The following is a 22,515-nucleotide window of genomic DNA, read 5'->3' as shown; positions in this document are numbered from 1 at the left end:
ATTCCTAAGTACTTAAACTCCTCCACTACCTGTACAAGATGGTTGTTAACCAGAACTGGTTGAAAGGAGTGGAGTGGATCAAGGTTGCTGCGGATAACCCGCTACTTTGTCTTAATAATAATAATAATAATAATAATAATACATTTTATTTGAGGGCGCCTTTCAGGACACCCAAGGTCGCCTAACAATGCATAAAAAAAAAGAAACACACTCGAACAGGTAAAAACAGCGAAACATGGCAACGACACCAGCATAGACAAAACAAGTGACATAGGGTGGGCAGACACGTATAGGAGGGGGAATAAAAACAGTAAAACTGTAAGGATAAAAGGGGAAACGCACAGTACAGTGAGGATTACAGTGAGTAGGCGAGTTTGAACAGGTGAGTTTTGAGGTGGGATTTGAATGCTGTTATGGTATCAGACTGTCTAATGTGTGGGGGCAGGGAGTTCCAAAGCCTGGGAGCAGTGCAGCTGAAAGCCCTAGCACCCATGGTGCTGAGGCGTGGGGTGGGGATGGTCAGGAGACCAGCTGAGGATGAGCGCAAGGAGCGGGAGGGGATGTAATCCTGGAGGAGGTCAGAGAGATAAGTGGGGGCTAGGTTGTGGAGGGCTTTGAAGGTGAGCAGGAGGTCTTTATAGTCGATTCGGTATTGAACAAGGAGCCAGTGTAGTTGGATGAGAATGGGGGTGATGTGGTCAGATGATTTGGTGCAAGTAATGATCCGGGCAGCCAAGTTCTGAATGATTTGAAGCCTGTTAAGCAGTTTGGTGGGAAGGCCAGAGCGAACAGCATTACAGTAGTCAATCCGGGATGTGACGAATGCGTGGACCAAGACTTCAGTGCTGGATTGAGACAGGGATGGGCGGAGTGTGGAAATGTTGTGGAGGTGGAAGAAAGCAGTCCGGGTGATGTTTTTTATGTGAGGTGCAAAGGAAAGGGTGCTATCCAGAATGACACCGAGGCTCTTGACTTGGCTGGAGAGGGGTACAGGGAAGCCATCAATGATGATGTTTAGAGCTTTGGTGTTTTGGGCTTTGGAAAGGGTGGTTTTGGAGCCAATGAGCAGGGCCTCAGTTTTGCTGCCATTGAGCTTCAGAAAGTTCCTGCTCATCCAGCTCCTGATGTCCTGGAGGCAGGTGGTGAGGGGGGTGGGAGGAAGGGCAGTGGTGGGTTTAGTGGAGATGTAGACCTGAGTATCATCAGCGTAGCAATGAAAGTGGACACCATGGTGACGGAAGATTGTGCCCAGGGGAAGGAGGTAGATGATGAATAGGAGTGGACCCAGTACTGACCCCTGGGGGACACCCAGTGGAACAGCAGAACACCTTGACCTGTGGTTCCTCAGTTGGACATACTGTTGTCTGTCAGTGAGATAAGACGAGAACCAGGAGAGTGCAGCACCAGTCCCAATGTCAGCCAGGCGCTCCAGGAGTAGTGGGTGGGAGATGGTGTCAAAGGCAGCACTGAGGTCAAGGAGGATAAGGATGGTAAGCAGTCCAGAGTCAGCTGCACGGAGGAAGTTGTTGGTGATTTTAACCAGGGCTGTTTCAGTACTGTGTTTGGGGCGAAAACCAGATTGGAAGGGCTCATGGAGGTTGTTTGAGTGCAGCGACCACCTTCTCAAGAGTTTTGGAAATGAAGGGAAGGTTGGAGATGGGCCTGTAATGGTTCAGGTCAGCTGGGTCAGCACTGGGTTTTTTGAGGGTGGGTGTAATTGCAGCCATTTTGAGAGTGGGGGGTACAGTTCCAGAGGTGAGGGAGGAGTTAATTATTTTTGTGATCATGGGGGAAATGGATGGCAAACAGGCTTTGACGAGGGTAGTGGGGAGGGGATCAAGCTGACAGGTAGTGGATTTGGCTTTAAGGATGAGCTCAGAGATGGTGTGTTCCGTTGCTAGGGTGAAGTTGGAGAGGGAGCTGATGAGTGGTTGGCCCGTGGTAACCATCCAAGGTGGGTCCCCTGGGGAAGTGCATGACGAGGCCAGCTGTAGGTGGATGGTGTTGATTTTGGTGTTGAAGAATTGCAGAAAGGCAGTGCAGTGGTCAGTGGAGATATTTAGAGGGAGGGTTCTAGGAGGCTGAAGTAGGTGGCTGACTGTCGAGAAGAGGGCTCTAGTGTTGCCTTTACCAGTACTGATGAGGTTGGAATAGTACGAGGATTTGGCAGTGGAGAGGGCGTTCTTGTAGTGGCGTAAGTGCTTTGTCTTACTTTCATGAATGAACAGAGCACTGTCTTTGCACCATTTAATGAGATCACCAATATGGTGAAAACATGTAGACTCTCTGTCTGTGTCCCATTCCTGTAGTAAACTGACTAATACCATATCATCAGCATTTGTATATAAAGAAAACAAAACTGGTGATAGCACACAACCTTGAGGTGCTCCTGTCTTCAAAACAACAATAGTCAGAAATAATACCATTACAGGTCACTGTCTGTGGTCTATAAGGAACTCTTTTATCCACTGGATAATATTACAATTTACAATTTACAATTTCCCATTTGGCAGACTATTTTATCCATAGTGACGTACATATGATATATATTACTGTTAACATTCAGGTCACCAAGCCTTTTAACCAGGGTATGTTTCTTCATACAATTAAAAGATGAACTAAAATCTATAAATAAGAACCTAGCATAGCATTTAGACTGCTGTATATGTTTAATAACAGTATTCATTAAGTTGCTTCCCCAGTGCCACGGTCCTTCCTATATGCAAAGTGAAGTGGGTCAAACCATTCAGCAACAGATGTTGATAAGTGATTGAATATGACCCTTTCCATACGTTTACTTAAAATACTAGTTAGCACCACTGGTGGAGACACTGGTTACAATGTTCCTGGAAAGATTATGTAGGTTATTCCATGCCCAGGGTAGATAATGAGTGAAGGCAGTTTTACCAAAATCAAAGTTTACCCTAGGCACATTATAGAGCAACCACCTTGTGGATCTAGTGTGTTAGCTGTTTGAGGCAAGGGATAACATGTTGCAGAGATAGGAAGGAAGCTTACCAAGAACAGTTTTGTAGATAAAGAGATATGTGAAGCTTCCTATGTAGTTACAGTGAAGTCCAACTAACCAAACATAAAGGCTACAGTGATGAGTGTCACGGCCATGTGTCTTCATCTCCCTAGTCTCTCTCTCTCTCTGCTTTCAGCTCCTGGGTTTCCCTGTTTGCCCACCAGAGGTCGCTGGTGGGTTCTCCAGCCAGTGTCATCATCTCAGCTGCATCTTGTCTCCTCATCACCCAGCTGTGTCTTATATTGTCATTAGTGCTCGTGGAGGTCGATGCCTCAGATGTTGGTGTTGGAGCTGTTTTATCTCAGCGCTCTCCCAAGAACCGGAAGCTCCATCCCTGTGCCTTCTTCTCTCGCCGACTTGAGCCAGCTGAGCGCAATTATGATATTGGAACTACTCACTGTGAAGTTGGCTCTGGAGGAGTGGAAGCATTGGCTGGAGGGAGCTGAGCACCCCTTCTTGGTTTGGACGGACTATAAAAACCTGGCATACATTCAGAGTGCCAAGCAACTAAACTCAAGGCAAGCCAGGTGGGCCCTGTTTTTCAACCGTTTTGACTTTGCCTTGTCATATCGCCCTGGATCTAAGAATGGTAAACCAGACGCTCTCCCCCGCCAGTTCAGCCGAGCAGAGGAGAACCGTGATCCTGAGTCTGTCCTTCCTCCATCCCGTATTGTCGCTGCTGTCTCCTGGGAGATTGAGTCTGTTGTAAGGCGGGCCCAGCTTCAAGAACCGGGTCCTGGCAATGGTCCTATTAACCATCTGTTTGTTCCCAGTTCTGTCAGGTCTAAGGTGCTCCAGTGGGGGCACTCCAACCTGACTTGCCATTCCGGAATAAGTCGCACCCTTGCCTTCCTGTGCAGACGCTTCTGGTGGCCAACCATGGCCAAGGACACACGTTCCTTTGTCACTGCTTGCTCCACCTGTGCCCAGAGTAAGACCCCCAGACAGTCCATCGGGTCTTCTTCGTCCACTGCTTGTTCCACATCGTCCTTGGTCTCATCTTTCAGTGGACTTTGTAACCAGCCTGCCTCCTCCTGATGGTAACACTGCCATTTTAACAGTTGTTGATCGGTTTTCCAAATCTGCTCATTTCATTGCTCTGCCTAAATTGCCTTCTGCCAAGGAGACTGCTGAACTTCTCATCCAGGATGTCTTCCGTATCCATGGACTTCCCCAGGACATTGTTTCTGACCGTGGGCCCCAGTTCTCCTCACGATTCTGGAAGGCCTTCTGCTCCCTCCTGGGTTCCTCAGCCAGCCTCTCCTCTGGTTTCCACCCCCAGACCAACGGTCAGACAGAGCGGGTTAACCAGGATTTGGAGACCACCGCAAGGAGAATGGAGGATCTCGCAAGTTGGCTCCCAAGTTCATTGGTCCGTTCAAGACATCAGGATCATCAACCCTTCTTCGGTTCGCCTGCAGCTTCCACGCTCCCTTCGGGTCCATCCCACGTTCCATGTCTCCCGTGTCACCAGTTTCTACCAGCCCTCTTTCTCCTGCAGTTAACCCTCCACCACCCCCTCGTCTAGTTGATGGGTCTGAGGCATATACTGTGAGGTGCCTGTTGGATGTCCGTCGCCGTGGGAGAGGCCTCCAGTACCTGGTGGATTGGGAGGGATATGGTCCTGAAGAGCGCTGTTGGGTTCTGCCAGACACATCTTGGACCCAGCCCTCATCGCTGACTTCCACCGACGGCGTCCCAAGCACCCTGGAGGGACATCGGGAGCCATCCCTAGGGGGATGTGTCTTATATTGTCATTAGTGCTAGCCTATTTAAGTTCCCTTGCCTGTTTTGTCAGTGCTTCAGTGTGGGATATGCTTTGATCTGCTGTCACTTTGTTACTACACTAGCTTCCAGGCATTTGTTCAGTTGAACGCTTTTCTCTAGTTTTTTGTACTATGCCTGAAGATCTCCAGTAAACCTCACTTGAGTTATTCTGCCACTCCTGCCTCCTGTGTGTTTTCTGCGTTGGGTCCTCTCTTCCTGCCCGTCATCACAGATGAGTGCGCAATTTAGCATTCGGCATGAAGCGCAGAGATGCATGATGAGCAGAATCTAGCTTGCGTAGCAATGAGCAAGATGCATGCATATACAGGATGTCACTGTAGTCTAACACAAACAAAAATGTGCCTTCACAAGGTTTTCAATATTAAGGATAGCTTTTCATCCATCCATAAGCCAAGATACTTATAGGACAAGGCCTTTTCTAATTCAGTCTCCCCTAATGTCAGGATGGTGACATTTTGTGCAGGCTGTATATGATTTATGTGATTATGTTTTGTGCATTTAAGCACACTTCAATTGGTGAAGTGTAGATTGTAGTGTCTGAAAAGCAATTTGGAGGTCTGTATCAGCTTGATTAAGGGAGGAAGCAACTGTATAGATGACAGTGTCATCTGCCTATAAGTGAATCTTGGCTAGCTGAATATCCTTTCTCAAATTGTTTATAAAAATAGAGAATAAAACAGGTGCTGAAATAGAGCCTTGAGGACCACCTTTACTGCCTGTGTCCACCAAGCAACCTCTCAGCGCTTGAAGCGCTGGTGCTGAGCGCTTTGGCAGCATCAGGTGAGCGCTGGAATGAGGAGATGAGAAGATGTCTCTGGGTGTTGTTGCTATGATAAACGTTAGCCTAGCTAACATTAGCTACAAAACAGCAGGATGTTGGCTCTTGATCCCGTTGCTGCTTCATCCTTATTGGTTGGCAGAACTCTGAAGTGACATTGATGAGCGTTGCGCTTCAGACAAAGTTTAAATTGTCCAGGTCCAGCGCTCACTGTGCTAAACACTAAAAAGAGGTGAGGTACCTGTTTTGGGTCGTAAGCGCTGAAAGCGCAACTTTTCCATAGGAAATAATGAGAAAACAGCGCCAGCGCCTTTTTCATAGGTCTTTGGTGGACACGGGGTCTTAGTGATCTCTAGAAATTCAGATTTGTGTTTCTCAGCATAGACGCATTGCATTCTGTCTGTCAGATATTTCCGGAACCACCCTGCTTCCTGACTGAACCCAATGTAATTAGTTTTTATATATAGTCTCTGTAAGAGTAATTCATGATCTACAGAGTCAAAAGCCTTGGATAAGTCAACAAACAATGATACACAATGTTGCCTCTTATCAAGGGAACTAAAAATGTCATTAGAAGCAGGTATGGTTGCTGTGCCGTATTGTAAGGTAGACTGAAATTCATTAAGAATATTGTTTTCCATTAAGCACTGCTTCAGCTGTGCAATCACTAATGATTCAAATACTTAAAGCATACAGGTAATTTAGAAATAGGGCGATAATTATTAACATCAGAGCGGTCTCTACCCTTAAGTAGAAGAAGAACATAAGCAGACTTCCAGGCCTTTGGAATAGTTAGAAACAAGGCTCAGCTAAAAATAGAGGCAATGGGCTCTGCAATAAAATCAGCAGCTGTCTTTAAAAGGTATGGATCTAAATTGTCTGGTCCAGCACAGTCAATGCTTTTTAGGGCTTGATATAGCTCAGCACTTGAGATTGTTTCCAATCTAAACCGATTCACATGAGAATTTACATCAGTATTCAGGTCTATAGATTGATTTACACAAGTGTGTGACTCCGTATTAGACAAGCTAAAAAGAGATCCGGCTGACACAAAATGCTTTTTAAATGTTTCTACAGTAACGCTCTTGTCCTTTATAATCAACCTCAGCATTTTCGATTAGCGTGGTCCACTTATTTCTTAGTGCCCTGATGAAAGTCCAGTCAGCTGGAGTATCGGATCTCCTGGCCTTTGCCCAAGCTGCATCTCTAAGCTGGAATAAAGAGGTGATTTCATCAGAGAACCATTGGTTATCTCTTCCACTGACTCTAAACCTTTTAGTAGGAGCATGCTTATCACATATAATGATAAGAAATTATTTAAAGCATTCCCATGCATTATCCTCATCTGGTAACTAGGAACCCGAAATTCCCCAATCCTCGAAGGCCCCATTAAGTCAAATTTAATAAAAAGCCATTCAATAATCACACAATGAGACTCCAAGGTTAATCTTCCCAATTATATTGGTTGTATGTCCCAACTATTTTTATTTCGCCAAATAATACAATTTTCCCTTCTGGGCTAATTATTATTACTCCTAAACACTGGATGGATATAATCCTCTAGGGATTGTCTCCCCAATAATAAAGGGTATGTACCTTAACTATTTTTTTAACACTCAATAATAAATTTAACTAATTAAACATAGCCGCTAGCGGCGATGGCTGGGTTCATGCCAGTACAGCAGCCAGAGCTGAAACGTGGAAGTTTGCATTAAGATTACTGTCAGTTTTGTCATAATTAGGCTGTTGAGCCATCAGGCCCCAAACTATCAAGTTCTGATACTGAAGAATGTAATAGGAAGTTAAAAGGTGTCAATATCCAACTTCGTATTGGCTTTATAGAAGTAATAACAGAAGAAGTAGTAGTGTTTGTGTTCTCTGAAACTCGTGTTCTGGGATATTTCTCACCATGAATTCAGTGACATCTGGTAGTCTTTATAATTTGGGGATGAAGTGCTCTACAAATCAATATATTTGCAGCCCCCCTCAGCTCGTCTTTCTTCTATCTGCTCCATTGTCTTCACTATCAGCAGACATTAACCGGATACAGGTAGGAGGAAATACAAAGCGGGCCAATCACCGTTCTCGCGGTCGTGCATCACCCAACGCATAGTTACATTTTTGGAGAGGTGCACGTAAGCCACGGCGAAACAGACCTACCCCCCCTGCCCAGCGTGCCCCCCGCCGTCGTTGACGGAGAAGTCTAATTTGCCCTTGAGACCTATCTGGCAATGTGTCACATGACCCGGAAAAGCCAGCTGTTGTCTATAAATAGAACTGCGTAGAGGGGCTCTCTGTGTTCCTGCTTCAACATCGTCACACACGAGGGTGCATGACGCACAGACTTGATCAATATTCCTTTTGTTTATTACTATTTGTATGTTTTTGGGACATTTCTGTTATTTGTAACAAGGCTATATGGAAATAAATAGTATTTTGAAGTTAAATTCCCAGTAAATAGAAAACTCATATGGGACACATGGGCATTTTGGATATCCAAATGGCCAAAGCATGGAGACCGCCTGAGTATATCTTTATAACTTGTATCATAAATGTTGTATTTTATTGTATTTTCATCAAATTTACAGTTACAGTTGTAGTCAAGTAATAGGAGAACACATTCAGTTGTGTCATTATCCATGGGATCTTGGTTATAATGGTGATATTGCCTTTGAAATTAGGATTATATACTAGGCAAGGGTGAAAATATTGTTTTTTCCTTTATTGCATCTCCATTTACTCTGGAATGGTAATAGATATAGGTTTGCTTACAATGGATTCATATTCCTTAGCTTCTTACCTGCCGGAACCATGCATATAGGCCTTATGGTTGAGGAGCTATTCCTTCATTTGTCAACACCTAAAAATGTAATTTTAGGCGTTTTTTCCTGAATTTTGGCTAGGGTCTATGTGGCTGCTTGAATCCTTGGATTTAAAGAGTACATAGAGCTGTGTATCATCTGGGTAACAGTGGAACAAAATGTTATGTTTACAAATACTGTGACTGAAGGCAAACATGTATAATGAGAATAATATGCCCCACTATAATACAGAAGGTTCGGTAGATAAGATATGATTTGCACCATTTAACATCAGTTATTGCAGCCCATTTTTCAAGGTGGTTGAGTAGGATGGCATGGTCTATGGTTTATAATGCAGCACTAAGATCTAGCAGAATTCAAATGGAACAGTCACCATCACCAGCAGTAGCAAGGAGCAGGTCATTGGTGAATTTTAGTAGGGCAGTTTCTGCACTATGATTAGCTCTATAACCAGATTGAAAAGTTTCAAATAAGTTATTGTTCAAAAAAGACAAAAGTTGGTTGGCCACAACCTTCTCTAAAATTGTTTCACATACTTCTTTTAAAACATTGGTGACAATAATATCTAGAGGACAGGATCAGGATTTCATGTTGAATTTATTTTTACTTTATTTGGAATTCTCTCTACTGTGTGTATTAATGAAGGACATGATTTCTGCCCTTTTGATCATTCTGTCCATTCAGTTCAGTAGATATAATGAAAGCAAAACAATTACTGTTGCAAGTAAAATTATTTTGTTGTGTTTTTTTTCTATCTTTATATTAATAAAGAATTACTGTGTGTGTAAACATGTTGTAAGGTAAATGATAGACAAATTAAGTCAACACTGGAAACTAAACTGTAAGAGATATCATCGAAGTGTCAACTCACATAAAAAGCTACAACCATTTGAAACTGATATTAGACATTAGTCACTAATCTATTTTTAATGCCAGCAACAGCCTGTTTTGGCACTTGATTTTATATTCTTGCCAAGTTAAGATGCAAGTGTATATTCTCATCCTAATGGTATTAGTCTCATTTGTCTGCGGTTTCAAACTGCAGAGTGGTAGAATACCCAACACAACATCACTTCGATTGGCCTGCTCTATTTATGAAACAAAGTCTTAGGTGTACTGGGACATGCGTATTAATTTGTTTGTGCTTTTATTTACTTAAGAGTTGTAAGATGTGGCTGTAAATCATATAGATAAATCATGCTATAAACTGTAAAGGCTGCTTATCTGTGCTTTTACCACTGATTTCCTAAGATTTTTTTTTGTGTATCAACAATGATCCAAAACTCATTCTTACTACATTTTATGGAAAAAATTACATAAAAATGAAAGAGTGATTGAAAGTAAACCAACTTTTATTGAACAAAAAAAAGTGTCCTTGATATCCCATCATATTATATGATGAGAAACGGACTGTCAGCAATAGTGTGTTTTACTCAGCTGCCTCTTTTCCCTGTAAAAGAAAGACAAAATAATTTAGTTTATTTTTTTGGTCACAATTAAACATTTTATTTGTCCTATTCATTTTAAATTAAATATCTGCACACTACATATTCAGTACACACAGTATCAATTAAGGGTTTTATTTTCATAAATTGTTTATTTGTTGTATGGCCTCAGTTACCTTGCCAGAGTCACGGCTCTTAGCTCTCAGTTTGTTGACCTGGGACTCAGCAATGTCAGCACGCTCCTCAGCCTCCTCCAGCTCATGCTGAACCTTCCTGCACTTGGACAGATGAACGTTGGCTTGCTCCTCCTGGAATGCCATAGAGATAGCTCAGTGTTTAAATCTCTGAAATGACTGTAGGTGTACTTTGATTGAAATTTAGTATAGTATCTAGTAGTTACACATGTAAAAGATGAATATTTTGCCCTTACCGCTTCCTCAGCCTGCCTCTTGTAGGCCTTCACCTTGAGCTGCAGCTTGTCTACCAGATCCTGTAGCCTGGTAACATTTTTCTTGTCCTCTTCAGTCTATGACAGAAAGTAAATATGCAAGTGTAAATGTTTTCAGTAATAACTATGTATATTTGATGGATATGGATGCATCAGCTGTCAGTCGGACTATACCTGGTATGTGAGTTCCTTCACTCTCCTCTCATATTTGCGGACACCCTTCACAGCATCTCCTCCACGTCTCTGCTCTGCCTCAACCTCTGCCTCCAGCTCACGCACCTTTAGAAATCAATCAGACATTAAGAGTCAATTTTTTTCCTGAAACAGTCTTACATTAACCAAGGAAAATGTTAATGTATTTCTCTTACTCTAGACTCCAGTTTCTGGAGCTGCTTCTTGCCACCCTTCATTGCCAAGTTCTCAGCCTCATCCAGGCGGTGCTGCAGGTCCTTGACAGTGACCTCCAGGTTCTTCTTCATCCTCTCCAGGTGAGCGCTAGTGTCCTGCTCCTTCTTCAGCTCCTCAGCCATCATGGCAGCCTAGAAAAGATAAAATATTTATTAGAAATGTCAAAAAACATATACATAACAGAACAGGGGCAATATGCCAGTCTTTGCATTGCACTTATGTTAATTTTCTCTGTGAGTGTGTTCTAATTAAAAAGTGTCAAGTTACTGTTTACTAATGCCACTACTAACAAATAAACCTATGTATGGAAAACACTGTTCTCACTTGGAATAAAATTAAAAAGGTAACAATGAAAACTTAAACCTACATCAGTGATGGCCTTCTTGGCCTTCTCTTCTGCATTCCTTGCTTCCTGAACAGTGTCATCTACTTCACTCTGGACCTGGACCAAGTCAGTCTCCAGCTTCTTCTTTGTGTTCAGAAGGCTTGTATTCTAGAAGAGAAAAAAAATCAGTTTACTCATGACTATAATGATATACACATATTTTAAAAATGCATATATTTGAGAATGAGTGAAGCAATGATTTTGTTTGTTTACCTGAGAGTGCAGAAGGCCAACACGCTCACTTGCATCCACCAGCTCTTGCTCAGCCACTTTGCGGCCTCTCTCTGTCTGTTCTAGAGCAGCCCTAAGCTCCTCAATTTCAGCCACCATGAGACCGTTCCTACGCTCCACCATGGCAGCCTGCTCCTTGACGTCTTCCTGTACTCTGAGAGCATCATCAAGGTGCAATTGTGCATCCTAATGCAAAAAATATCAAGAAAATGTTTACAGAAATATCAGAATGTGGCTACACTTACGATGTCTATGTATGTCTGCACAACTGCTGTCTATGTATGTCTGCACAACTGCTGCACAAAGGCTGTGTCCTACCTTCAGCTGTCCCTGGACATTCCTCAGCTGCTTCTGGGCCTCAGCAGCCTGGCGGTTAGCATGACTCAGCTGAATCTCCATCTCATTCAGGTCTCCCTCCATCTTCTTCTTGATTCTAAGGGCATCATTCCTGCTCCTGACCTCAGAGTCCAGAGTGCTCTGCATGGAGTCAGTCACCCTCTGGCTGTTTCTCTTGATCTGCTCCATCTCCTCATCTTTCTCTGCCAGCTTTCTGTCAACCTCACCCTTAACCTGGTTGAGTTCCAGCTGGACACGCAGAATCTTGGACTCCTCATGTTCCAGAGTTCCCTAAGGATTTAAACAAATATTGAAATAGAGCCCTTCCTACCTTTTGAATATTAAATTGAACTGTCTTCCATTGCTATTTAAATTTCTTGTAGAAACCTAATACACAGATTAACAATTACAATATTAAACTCTATAGAAGTTTTACCTCAGCTTCCTCAAGTGCTGTCTGGATTTCAGCCTTTTCTGTCTCCACCTGCTTCTTGGACTTCTCCAGCTCATGGATGCTCTTTCCAGTCTCACCAATCTGTTCAGTCAGGTCTGAGATCTCCTCTGCAGGGGGATTCATGTGTTTAATATTGCTAAACCTTGAAATGTAGATTTTATAGTTAATTCAAACTAATGTACATAGATATTGGTCCAGCCTGTTCTCATTTCAAGCCAACCTAACTGCAAATGCAAACATTATCTGGTAGAAACTCACGTTGCAGGTTCTTGTTCTCGCGCTTCAGGGTCTCCAGCTGATCCAGAGCTTCCTCATAGGAGTTCTTCATCTTGAACAGCTCAGTGCTGAGAGAACGAGCCTCTTTCTGAGCTCCTTCAAGCTCTGCCTGACCCTCCTCATACTTTTGTTTCCACTCTGCCAAGACCTGAATAAGGTGCAATCCGTATAGTCAACATAGTTTCATATTCATCAATATAAAAACAAATGATTATACTTCATTTTGTTAGAATGGCATTACAATACAAAGAAGAAAAAATGCTACCTTGTCAAAGTTCCTCTGCTTCTTGTCAAGGTTGGCAGCCAGCCCATTGGCCCTCTCCACATCAATCATGAGGTCCTCCACCTCACCCTGGAGCCTCTGTTTGGTCTTCTCCAGAGAGGCACACTTGGAATTCACAGCCTCAATCTGCTCCTCAGCTTCCTGAAGGCGCTGGGCAAGCTTTTTCCTGTTGAATATTTATAATTTGTCTCTCAATGAAAATAAGTAACTGAAGCCTTAGTCTATTGCTTGATTTTCTGACTAGGCCTATATCAAATACAAATAAATTATGCATAGATGTTTGAAGGGCAGGATTCATGGATGGAAAGTACATTTGAAATATACGAACATGGCCACCAAGAGCACTATGCTCCAGTTCTGAACTGGGCATTGATGTGTGGTTTTGGATTTTACTCACTTGGACTCCTCAAGCTCCTCAGTGCGCTGGATAGCATCAGTTTCATACTTGGTCCTCCACTGGGCCACTTCACTGTTGGCCTTGGACATTCCACGTTGCAGCTCAGCCTTTGCCTCCTGCTCCTCCTCAAACTGCTCCCTCAGAAGATCACAGTCATGGCGGGCCGATTGCACACCGTGGGCAAGGGCATTCTTGGCCTGTTAAATTAAAAATTATTTAGTGTGCAAAATTTTCAACTTACCACCAAGACTCAATGGACACTTAGTAGTTTCTTACCTTAACCTCCTCCTCAGTCTGTCTCTTCAGCTCCTCAATTTGCTGTGTGAAGGCCTGCTTGCCTCTGGTCAATTGGGAGACAAGAGCTTCTTTCTCTTCAATCTGACGTCCGAACTCGCCTTGTGTGAAAATTGGAATATTGCATCAGTTTTGTATGCTCAATTTCTCTGAAAATACACACAGCAGAACACCCTGTTTGAATGGTGAACTATACATACCATTTTCTGTCAGGAGACGTGCTTTTTGTGCACTTAAGTCATTCATCTGACGGAGATTTTCATCATTCTTGGTCTTGATTTCACTGAGTTGATCCTCAAGAGTTCGGCACATCTTCTCCAGGTTTCCCTAAAACCAATAAAATAATACTATTTTAATGTATTCAGCCTCTACTTTATTACTGGATCTGAGATTAGATTTTTAATGTTACAAATATTTTAATAAAAGCATATCAAAGCAAAGGTACATAATATGTACCTTTGCTTTAGCAACAGCTTCCATGTTGCTGGACAGGTCATCGATCTCCATCTTGTATTCACTCTTCTCCTTCTCAAGCTTCTGCTTGACACGCTGGAGGTTGTCGATCTGTTCTCCCAGCTCTGCAACACTGTCGGCCTGTTTCTTGCGGAGAGCAGCAGCGGTGGCTTCATGCTGTAGGGTGGACTCCTCAAGGTCACGACGCAGCTTCTGGAACTCTGCCTCACGCTTCTTGTTCATCTCAATCTGAGCAGCAGTGGCTCCACCAGCCTCCTCAAGTCTCTCACTGATCTCTTCAAGTTCCCTGGCGAGGTCAGCTCTCTGCTTCTCAACCTTGGCGCGAGCAGCACGCTCAGCTTCAATTTCTTCCTCCAGTTCCTCAATTCTGGCCTATTGAAAGTAAATATGATAATTTGCAGTAAATGTTCTCTTAAAAAAAAGCCATGAAAGAAATTATTATTATTAAAATACAGAAATATTATGTAGTAATTGTGTCACCTGAAGCTCCTTGATTTTCTTCTGAAGCTGAGCACCCAAGGACTGTTCATCCTCAATCTTACTAAGGAGCTGACTGGTTTCAAAGTCTTTCCTGTGAGAATTGTAGATAAAGAGAGTAGTTACTAACATTCTATCCATCCAATCTACCAGATCATCAAACACATGTGATTGGGTCTGTCATGAACAAATGAAATGAAAAATAAAATTAATTTTACTTCTTAATTTTCTCCTCAGACTGCTGCTTATCATTCTCAAGATCCATGATAGATTCCTGGGCCAGTTTCAGATCACCCTCAAGCTTCCTCTTGGTTCTCTCAAGGTCCATACGGAGCTTCTTCTCTTGCTCCAGGGAACCTTCAAGCTGCACATTAATACAGGCTTTTAATTATCAAGTTCAAGAGCAAACCTATCTTTTTTGCTAATCATACTGACTTCATAAACTCACATCGTCCACTTGCTGCTCAAGCTTGGTCTTGGCCTTGGTCAGAGTGTTGACTTTGTCTTCCTCTGCCTGCAGGTCATCAAGAGTCTGCTGATGTGCTTCTTGAAGGGCTTTCTTCTCCTTGGCCAGCTTAGCAATACTCTCATCCTGAGAGGCCATCTCCTCAGTCAGGTTCTTCACCTAAAATTGCAAGAAATATTTTGTTTAAAATGGGTGATTATTCTAAAGTCATTTGTTTTACTAGCTAGTGTGAATATTCATGAACCTTGTTCTCAGTGGCATGCTTCTCCTTCTCCACTTTGGCTAAGGTAAGCTCCAGGTCATCAATGTCCTTCTTGAGCTCAGAGCATTCATCCTCCAGTTTCCTCTTTTTGGCAGTTAGCTCAGCATTGATTTCCTCCTCATCCTCCAGTCTCTCAGTTGTCTCTTTGAGTTTGGCCTCCAGCTGGATCTTACTCTTGATAAGTCCCTCACATCTCTCCTCAGCATCTGACAGATTCTCTGATTCCTAGTTCACAATGAAACAAAAAGGAAGTAACATGTTAACATATTCTGGACAAGACATGAAAAATAAAACTAACCCTAAGCCCTTTATATTAGTCATACTTAAAAAAAATTTAACACTTTCGTCTTACAAAGTTACTAAGGTTTAGTGAATGCTAATAATGTTATTTGAAGATTAACTAATGCAATAAAAATGAAGTTAATCATTTATATATTGCATGATAACTGATAACAGATTATAACAGTGGCTTCTGATTAAATTAGTTAACCATTTATTAACATTGTGGTATCTCAGTTAAGAAATTTAAATTCAGCATTAAGTATTGGTTAATGATTAACAATTTTTTAAAGCAATACTAAACATTGTTTGGGTGGCTATTACACAGTTGCAACCAATGTTTACAATATTTATTAAAAGTATAATAAATGACTTGTAAACATCAGTAGATGTTTTTGGGTTGCTATAAAAAATATGCAACTGATGTTCACTGTACTGAGTAAATGGTTTTGGTAAAAGTTTTTTGTAAAGAGTTTTTTTCTTTTTTGGGTCGCTTTTATAAACTTCCAATCTATGTCAGTGCTTTTTAGTGATGTAAGTACATAACCCTGCTTCCTCAAATGAAATAATTTACAGCATAATCGTTAGTAAACCCTTAAAAGCCCAAAAATTGATTATTTGATAGTTCACAAGAAAATAATACTTAACTAATGTTAAATAGTGATAAGTTACCAAAATATTATGGATGGTTATTGTTTCCAAGCTGGCTAGTGAAGTCTACTCACAGAGGACACTTGCAGCTGCAGGTCATTCTTCTCCTGCAAAAGAGACACCATCTTCTCCTCTAGTTCCTTCTTCTTAGCCAGGGCCATGGCCAGGTCTGTTTTCATCTTCTCGTAGTTCTCCTTCATCTCGGCCAGCTCCTTTTCAGTTTCAGCAGTCTTCAGAAGAGGTTTGATCTTGTAGTACACCTTCATCCATGGCCAGTGTTTGACATTCATGAACGAGCGGACGTTGTACTGGATGGTGTAAACAGCATCCCTATGGAAAAAAAGTTGCTGTCATGGATAAAGTCACTTTTGGATTGGGTGGTATATGACAGAAATATTTATTTAGAATGGGCTGTTTTCAACATGCCTTGTCGCCGTCATCTTCACAAACTCCTTCCTCATGAGGTAAGCACGGCAGAGAGCCTGAGTCATGGTGACCAGAGAAGCAAGCTTGTCATCTCTCATCTCCTCAAGGGTACCCAGCAGACCAGCTTTGAAGAATACCTGAATACAGTAGATAAAATATGCCATTATTGTTGATTGATTTGGAACCATAATGGTGTTCACTACAACAAAGTTAAATAAGGTAAGCAATGTGTTTACCTTAGTGTGCCCAAATCTGTATTCGTCATGATCAACATCAATTGATCCAAGCAGCTTTTCTGAGGCCTTCTTGTTGTCAATGAACTGGCCCTCAGGGATGACACCGGCATTCAGCACTTTGTACCTTTTTGAAAGAGAGATTGTGTTCATGGTGAGCACTTTCTCCTCATATCTTGCATCAAAAATCCCTTATAAAACATTCAACAATACCTCTGCTTGAAATCAGCATAGAGGATTCTGCTGGGGAAGCCCTTTCTGCAGATTCTGATACCCTCCAGTACACCGTTACACCTCAGCTGGTGGATGACCAGGAAATTCTCCATAAGACCTGTAAAAAAATTGTGTTCATTTTGACAAAGTAATGAATCCCAATCACAGTGATTCACTAAATGACTATTAAGATCAGACACTAGAAAGATCATGTCAACTGACAGTGTACCTGGAGTCTTAGACTCATTGGGAATGAGACAACGCACAAAGTGGGGATGGGTGCTCCTCAAGTTTGTCATCAGCTTGCCCAAGTTCTCCTAGAGATACAAGATGAAACCAAATGTTCTTTGTGAAAATCAATAAATTTGAGTATAACTCCAAACTGAGACTTGATGTTGTTCTTAAACCTTACCCTGAACTGTGAAGACACAGTCTGCATGGAACCACCCTTCTTCTTGCCTCCCTTCTTGCCACCACCAGACTCTGTTTTTCAATTGATAATTTTAAGGCAGAAAGGAAAGTTAAACTTTAGATCAACACATGATGAAAAAAATCTATATTGCAGAAAAATGATTTCAATTTTTTCAAAAGTATATCACACCTTCAACAACAGGGGGATACAGGACAGGCAGCAGCTTAACCGAGGACTTCTGGTAAAGCTGTATAACAGACTCGTTCAGGGGATCCTTGTTCTTGTCCAGCCAGCCACAGATATTGTAGTCCACAGTTCCAGCATAGTGCACCAGGGAGAAGTGAGCCTCAGCCTTGCCTTTGGCGGGCTTTGGCTTCTCAAATGCTCTGTTTTTACCAAGATGCTGGTCATACAGTTTGTTCTTGAAGGTCGTATCTGAAGCCTTGGGGAACATGCACTCCTCTTCAAGGATGGAGAAGATGCCCATGGGCTGTATAAAAGGTGCAGAGAGATACATCATGAAAAGGCATTGTTGTAGCATTCAAACAATAATTACATAGTCACAACATTATTGTGTACCTTTTCAATAAGCTCAATGCAGGCAGCCAAGTCCATGCCGAAGTCAATGAACTCCCAGATGATGCCCTCCTTCTTGTACTCCTCTTGCTCCAGGACAAACATGTGGTGGTTGAAGAACTGTTGCAGTTTCTCATTGGTGAAGTTGATGCACAGCTGCTCCATGCTGTTGTACTGTCAGTGGATGAAGGATTATCTTAACCTCTCGTAATGTATGATAAAACTATGAAAGATTATGAAATTAAGCAGTCTATCCATTACCATGAATGCATACTTACATCAAAGATTTCAAAACCAGCAATGTCCAGCACACCAATGAAGAATTGCCTCGCCTGCTTGGTGTCTAGCATCTGGTTGATGCGGATGACCATCCACAAGAACATCCTCTCATAGATGGACTTAGCCAGAGCGCTCACTGAGTTCATGACCTGAAGAAAATAGACATTACAGTGAATTAATTTTAGTCTAACCTGAGCAATGTTCAGAATTATTTGTAATTCAGGCCTCTTCAAGTGTGTGTAATAAAGTATGGCAGAATATACAAATTTATATGTTTGATTTTACAATGCTAAAAGGGTAGATATATTACATAATTTAGCAGTGTAATCCTAAGTGAGTTTTTTTCTTAATTGGAGACAGTGTTTTACAGCTAACAAACATGTCCCCACAAACAATCATTACAAAATAAGAATCCTTTATTCCACTTGGATTAATTAAAAAATGTTGTATTAATGATCTGCCAAATGAGGAATCCTAAACTCTGTTAGTATGATTTTTAACAATTTATCTACTAAATTATTCAAGCTGTAAGGGTGTGACTTATCTGTTTTTAATATAAAGAAATTGTGTAAACCAAAGAAACAAGAGAATGATGTATCTTGCTTACCTGGGGTACAGTCTGTCCTTTGGTGACAAACTCATTTCCGACCTTCACTCTGGGGTAGCACAGAGCCTTCAGCATGTCAGCTGAGTTCAGACCCAGCAGGTAGCCAACCTTGTCAGCATCTGAAAAATTCACATGAGATACATTAGAGATATATGACAATGGCTGTAAAAGACAATATCAGTAACAGAAAATACAAACTGAACTGCTGTGATTAAAAATTTACTAACTTAATTCAAAAGCTATTCAGACTCATCCACTTTGGGATGAAGTTAATACTCACCCTCTGTGCCGTCTGGCTCAGCCTGCTCTTCACGCTGCTTCTGCTTGAACTTCATGCTACCATGGTGGAGCACAGCACCGGTAAACTTGTAGATGGCCATCTTTTCATCAGCAGTGAAGCCCAGAATATCAATAGCTGTCTGTATTCAAATGATGTGTCAATACTGAGTCAAAATCACTTCAGAAAATTAATAAGAAACAGTGATGGTGTATTTAATGCACAAAGCATCAGAAAATGTGTCAAAACTGAAGATCACTCACATCAGTGGCAACCAACTCCTCTTTGTCATCAATGCTGGCCACAGTGATCTGACCCTGACTGCACATGGGGAAGTCATAGGGGTTGGTGGTGATGAGCGTCATTTCTGGAGATTAAAAAAGGTTTAAAGGAATGAGTGATTATGGATTATGTAAACAGTTTGTGTTAGGGTTAGCACGATCAGTTATTCATCTTACCAATCAGCTCAGGCTTGTGGTTGGTCATCATCTGGTAGAAGATGTGGTAGCCTCTCTCATCAGGAAGCTGGAATGTCACTCTGGACTTCTCCAGCAGATCTGTAAGGGTTGTTCATAACTCAAAATCTGATCCACTGATTATGGCAGCCATTTTCATTCACCATAAAAACTTTTTACTTACATGTCTCAATGTCAGCACTAGACAGTTTACCAGATGTGCCGAAATGGATTCTGATGAATTTACCCTGTTTGAAGGAGCATACTATTTAATGTAGCTCTACACTGGCAATATACAATGGAACAGGTTTTTTTTTCACAGGTTGAACTGCTTCCATACTTACAAAGCGAGAGGAGTTGTCATTCCTCACAGTCTTGGCATTACCATAGGCCTCCAGCAAGGGATTGGCTGCAATAATCTGATCCTCCAGTGAGCCCTATAATCCATTTTTTATATTAATATTGATTTCAGTAGTAAATTTCCACTTTTTCTTTATTTCACAGAAGTGTTTTCAGTGTTTTTAGAAAACATTCATGATAATACCTGTATCTTTCCTGCTTGCTCCTTCTTCTTCTCTCCTCCACCCACTGAGATTGTTGCAAAGTACTGGATGACACGCTTAGTGTTCACAGTCTTTCCAGCACCAGATTCTCCACTGGGTATAGATATGTAGAATCAGACAAATTTACTCAATGAATTGGATTATATTGGTGTTATAGAGGTGCAATAGATATAAAACTTACGTGATCAAGACAGACTGGTTCTCCCTATCTGTAAAAGGAAACATTAAGAAATATATTTCTCATCTATGTAACATAAACTCAGTTTATTGACAATTTATACATTTTCTTGACAAGGACATACCAGTAAGCATGTTTTGGTAGGCATTGTCAGAGACAGAGAAGATGTGGGGTGGGGCCTCCATACGCTTTTTGCCTCTGTAAGCACTTACAACCTCAGAATCGTACACTGGGAGCCACTTGTAGGGGTTCACAGTGGCACAGAACAGCCCAGAGTAGGTCTGAAGGGGATGAGAGAGATGTGATCACTTACAGTATATTATATATGAGTCCATGTACAATATTATACTTTACTCCATAGGCAGAATATCTTACGTAGATCATCCATGCTGCATAACGCTCTTTGAGATTATACAGCACAGAGGCTTCATTGAGATGGGTCATCATGGCCATGTCCTCAATTTTGTCATACTTGGGAGGGTTCATAGGGGTGACATCATCCTCCTTAACTGTCTTCTCCTGAAATATTGATACACAATTTCAGCTAGTGTTGAAATTCCAACTGCAAGTTGCACTGTCGTGAGTTTCATGAAACTTCAGCCTACCTCCTGGGTGTCAAGGACTTTCACGGTGACTTTGCCACCGTCTTTCTTCAGGATTGTACATTTAAGGTACAGCTCCTTAGCATCGACCACATAGGCAGCACTTTTGGCATCAAAGGGTTTGTTTTGAGCCTCAACCCTCTCCATCTCTGGTTTACGAAGGTAAATGGCGGCCTTGCCATAAATGGCCATCTCCGCGTCCGTACTCATGGTGGCGACTTACTTCTGTGTGGTAATTCCAAATAAAGTATAATCAGACCCATGTGCCAAGTTCATGTGGTGGACCATCACCTCATCACCTAATACAATTCATCTAAACAAGTAAATACATCCACCACTATACCATGTCCATGCATTATCAAGTTGGTCTTTAACATAGCTGATTAGCTCATTTGTAGTCCCTTTTTAGGCTGGGCTGGTAAATGACTTTAAAAAGTAGCCTATGACTGTTTTGTCTAAAATGGATGAAAATCAACAGGACTACCATAAAAATATTTTACATATTATATACTAAAAAAATAACTTTTTCTTACCTGACCCTTTCTCCCAATCAAAAGTAAAGTATATTCCACAATCCTGTTGAAAACATGTTATATTTAGAAAAAAAAATAGCATGGATTCATTGTTTAATAATCTTTTGCTATTCCTACACGTTATACTGTAAGCTAATTTCATAAAAGTGGAACTAATCATTATTGTGTAACGCATAATTGTAGAGAATCTCACCACAAGCTGGAACTTCACAGGTCTTCTTCCACACACACACAGGCTCCTCTTGGACTGCTTTTATTGGATTTGTTTTGCCAGCAAAGCAGAAGTTAAATGGGTAACATGCCAAATGTGGTGAAGATGACAACCAAGGCATATATCAGTTGAAACACTTGTTCCTTGCACATAAATCTTGTTGTGTTTCGGGTTTCAAGTAATGAAGCCACCTTCTGAATTTGGGATATTGCTTATTTTAAATAAGAATAAACAACTATTATTTTCAGTTTTATTGAAAGCATACCAATTGCACTAATTATTCTAATTATTCTTTTATGCAAATTGTACAAATTATTTTCAACAAGGAAGAACAATATGAAATGTATTTTTAAAGTATTTTCATTGTAATATTTTTCAATAATCACATATGGAATACAACAGAAAAAATATTTCAGCATTACTGATGATAAACTGTAAGAAACACCTTTGTTTAATTAACACACATATATCAAGCTATAATAACTTGAAACTGACAGCTTCAAATTCCTTTTTTGGCTTGATACCCAGTGCTACACTATGAATGTCAACCTCGTTCCTATTGATGATACAATATAGTTTTCAAAATGCTGAGCAGGATGTTTCTTTTTAAGACTGAAAGAAAGAATGAAAGATGGGAATGTTGCCTTTATTTGATAGTTGACAGTACAGAGAGACAGGAAAGACTGAAGAGTTCCCAGGGCTCACAAGTATATGGTATATGACTTAGCCAACTGAGCCACCAGGACGCCCCGAGCAGGGTTTTTTTTTAGCTGAAAAGGTCACCCATTCTTTTCACTTGCAGTTGTTTATACAGTGATGTTACTAGTGAGTAAGGTTATTATATATTATATTTGTCAATATTATATTTGTAAAAGAATTTATGATGTTGATTTTGTGAGTGTAAAGCCCCATTTGCATCTGGTATTAAAATGCAATTTGTATTTGGATATGCTATGCTATCTGATTAT

The 22,515-nt window shown here is 41.3% G+C and overlaps 1 protein-coding gene across 1 annotated transcript; it reads right to left on the bottom strand.

Annotated features, from left to right (window-relative positions):
* Positions 1-9,845: 9,845 nt before the first annotated feature.
* LOC139915000 (myosin heavy chain, fast skeletal muscle-like) lies at positions 9,846-21,013 on the bottom strand. Its single transcript, XM_078286520.1, has 39 exons — positions 20,807-21,013; positions 20,577-20,720; positions 20,326-20,482; positions 20,205-20,232; positions 20,005-20,116; positions 19,805-19,897; positions 19,645-19,708; positions 19,464-19,562; positions 19,269-19,372; positions 19,009-19,147; positions 18,729-18,847; positions 18,121-18,270; positions 17,834-18,016; positions 17,449-17,756; positions 17,267-17,339; positions 17,084-17,171; positions 16,855-16,972; positions 16,645-16,768; positions 16,409-16,545; positions 16,057-16,312; positions 15,035-15,277; positions 14,773-14,949; positions 14,543-14,688; positions 14,328-14,418; positions 13,830-14,219; positions 13,574-13,700; positions 13,356-13,474; positions 13,080-13,276; positions 12,665-12,848; positions 12,382-12,547; positions 12,106-12,230; positions 11,652-11,960; positions 11,316-11,519; positions 11,085-11,210; positions 10,678-10,848; positions 10,484-10,588; positions 10,292-10,387; positions 10,038-10,169; positions 9,846-9,866 (listed from the first exon to the last, which is right to left on the bottom strand). The coding sequence occupies exons 1-39, from the start codon at positions 21,011-21,013 to the stop codon at positions 9,846-9,848; spliced, it is 5,832 nt and encodes a 1,943-aa protein (XP_078142646.1).
* Between the last annotated feature and the right edge of the window lie 1,502 nt (positions 21,014-22,515).

The sequence above is a fragment of the Centroberyx gerrardi genome, chromosome 2 (genome assembly GCF_048128805.1).
Source record: "Centroberyx gerrardi isolate f3 chromosome 2, fCenGer3.hap1.cur.20231027, whole genome shotgun sequence".
In the NCBI taxonomy this organism is placed as follows: domain Eukaryota; kingdom Metazoa; phylum Chordata; class Actinopteri; order Beryciformes; family Berycidae; genus Centroberyx; species Centroberyx gerrardi.
Note: the sequence above shows the minus strand (reverse complement) of the source record. Positions and strands in the feature narration are given on the sequence as shown.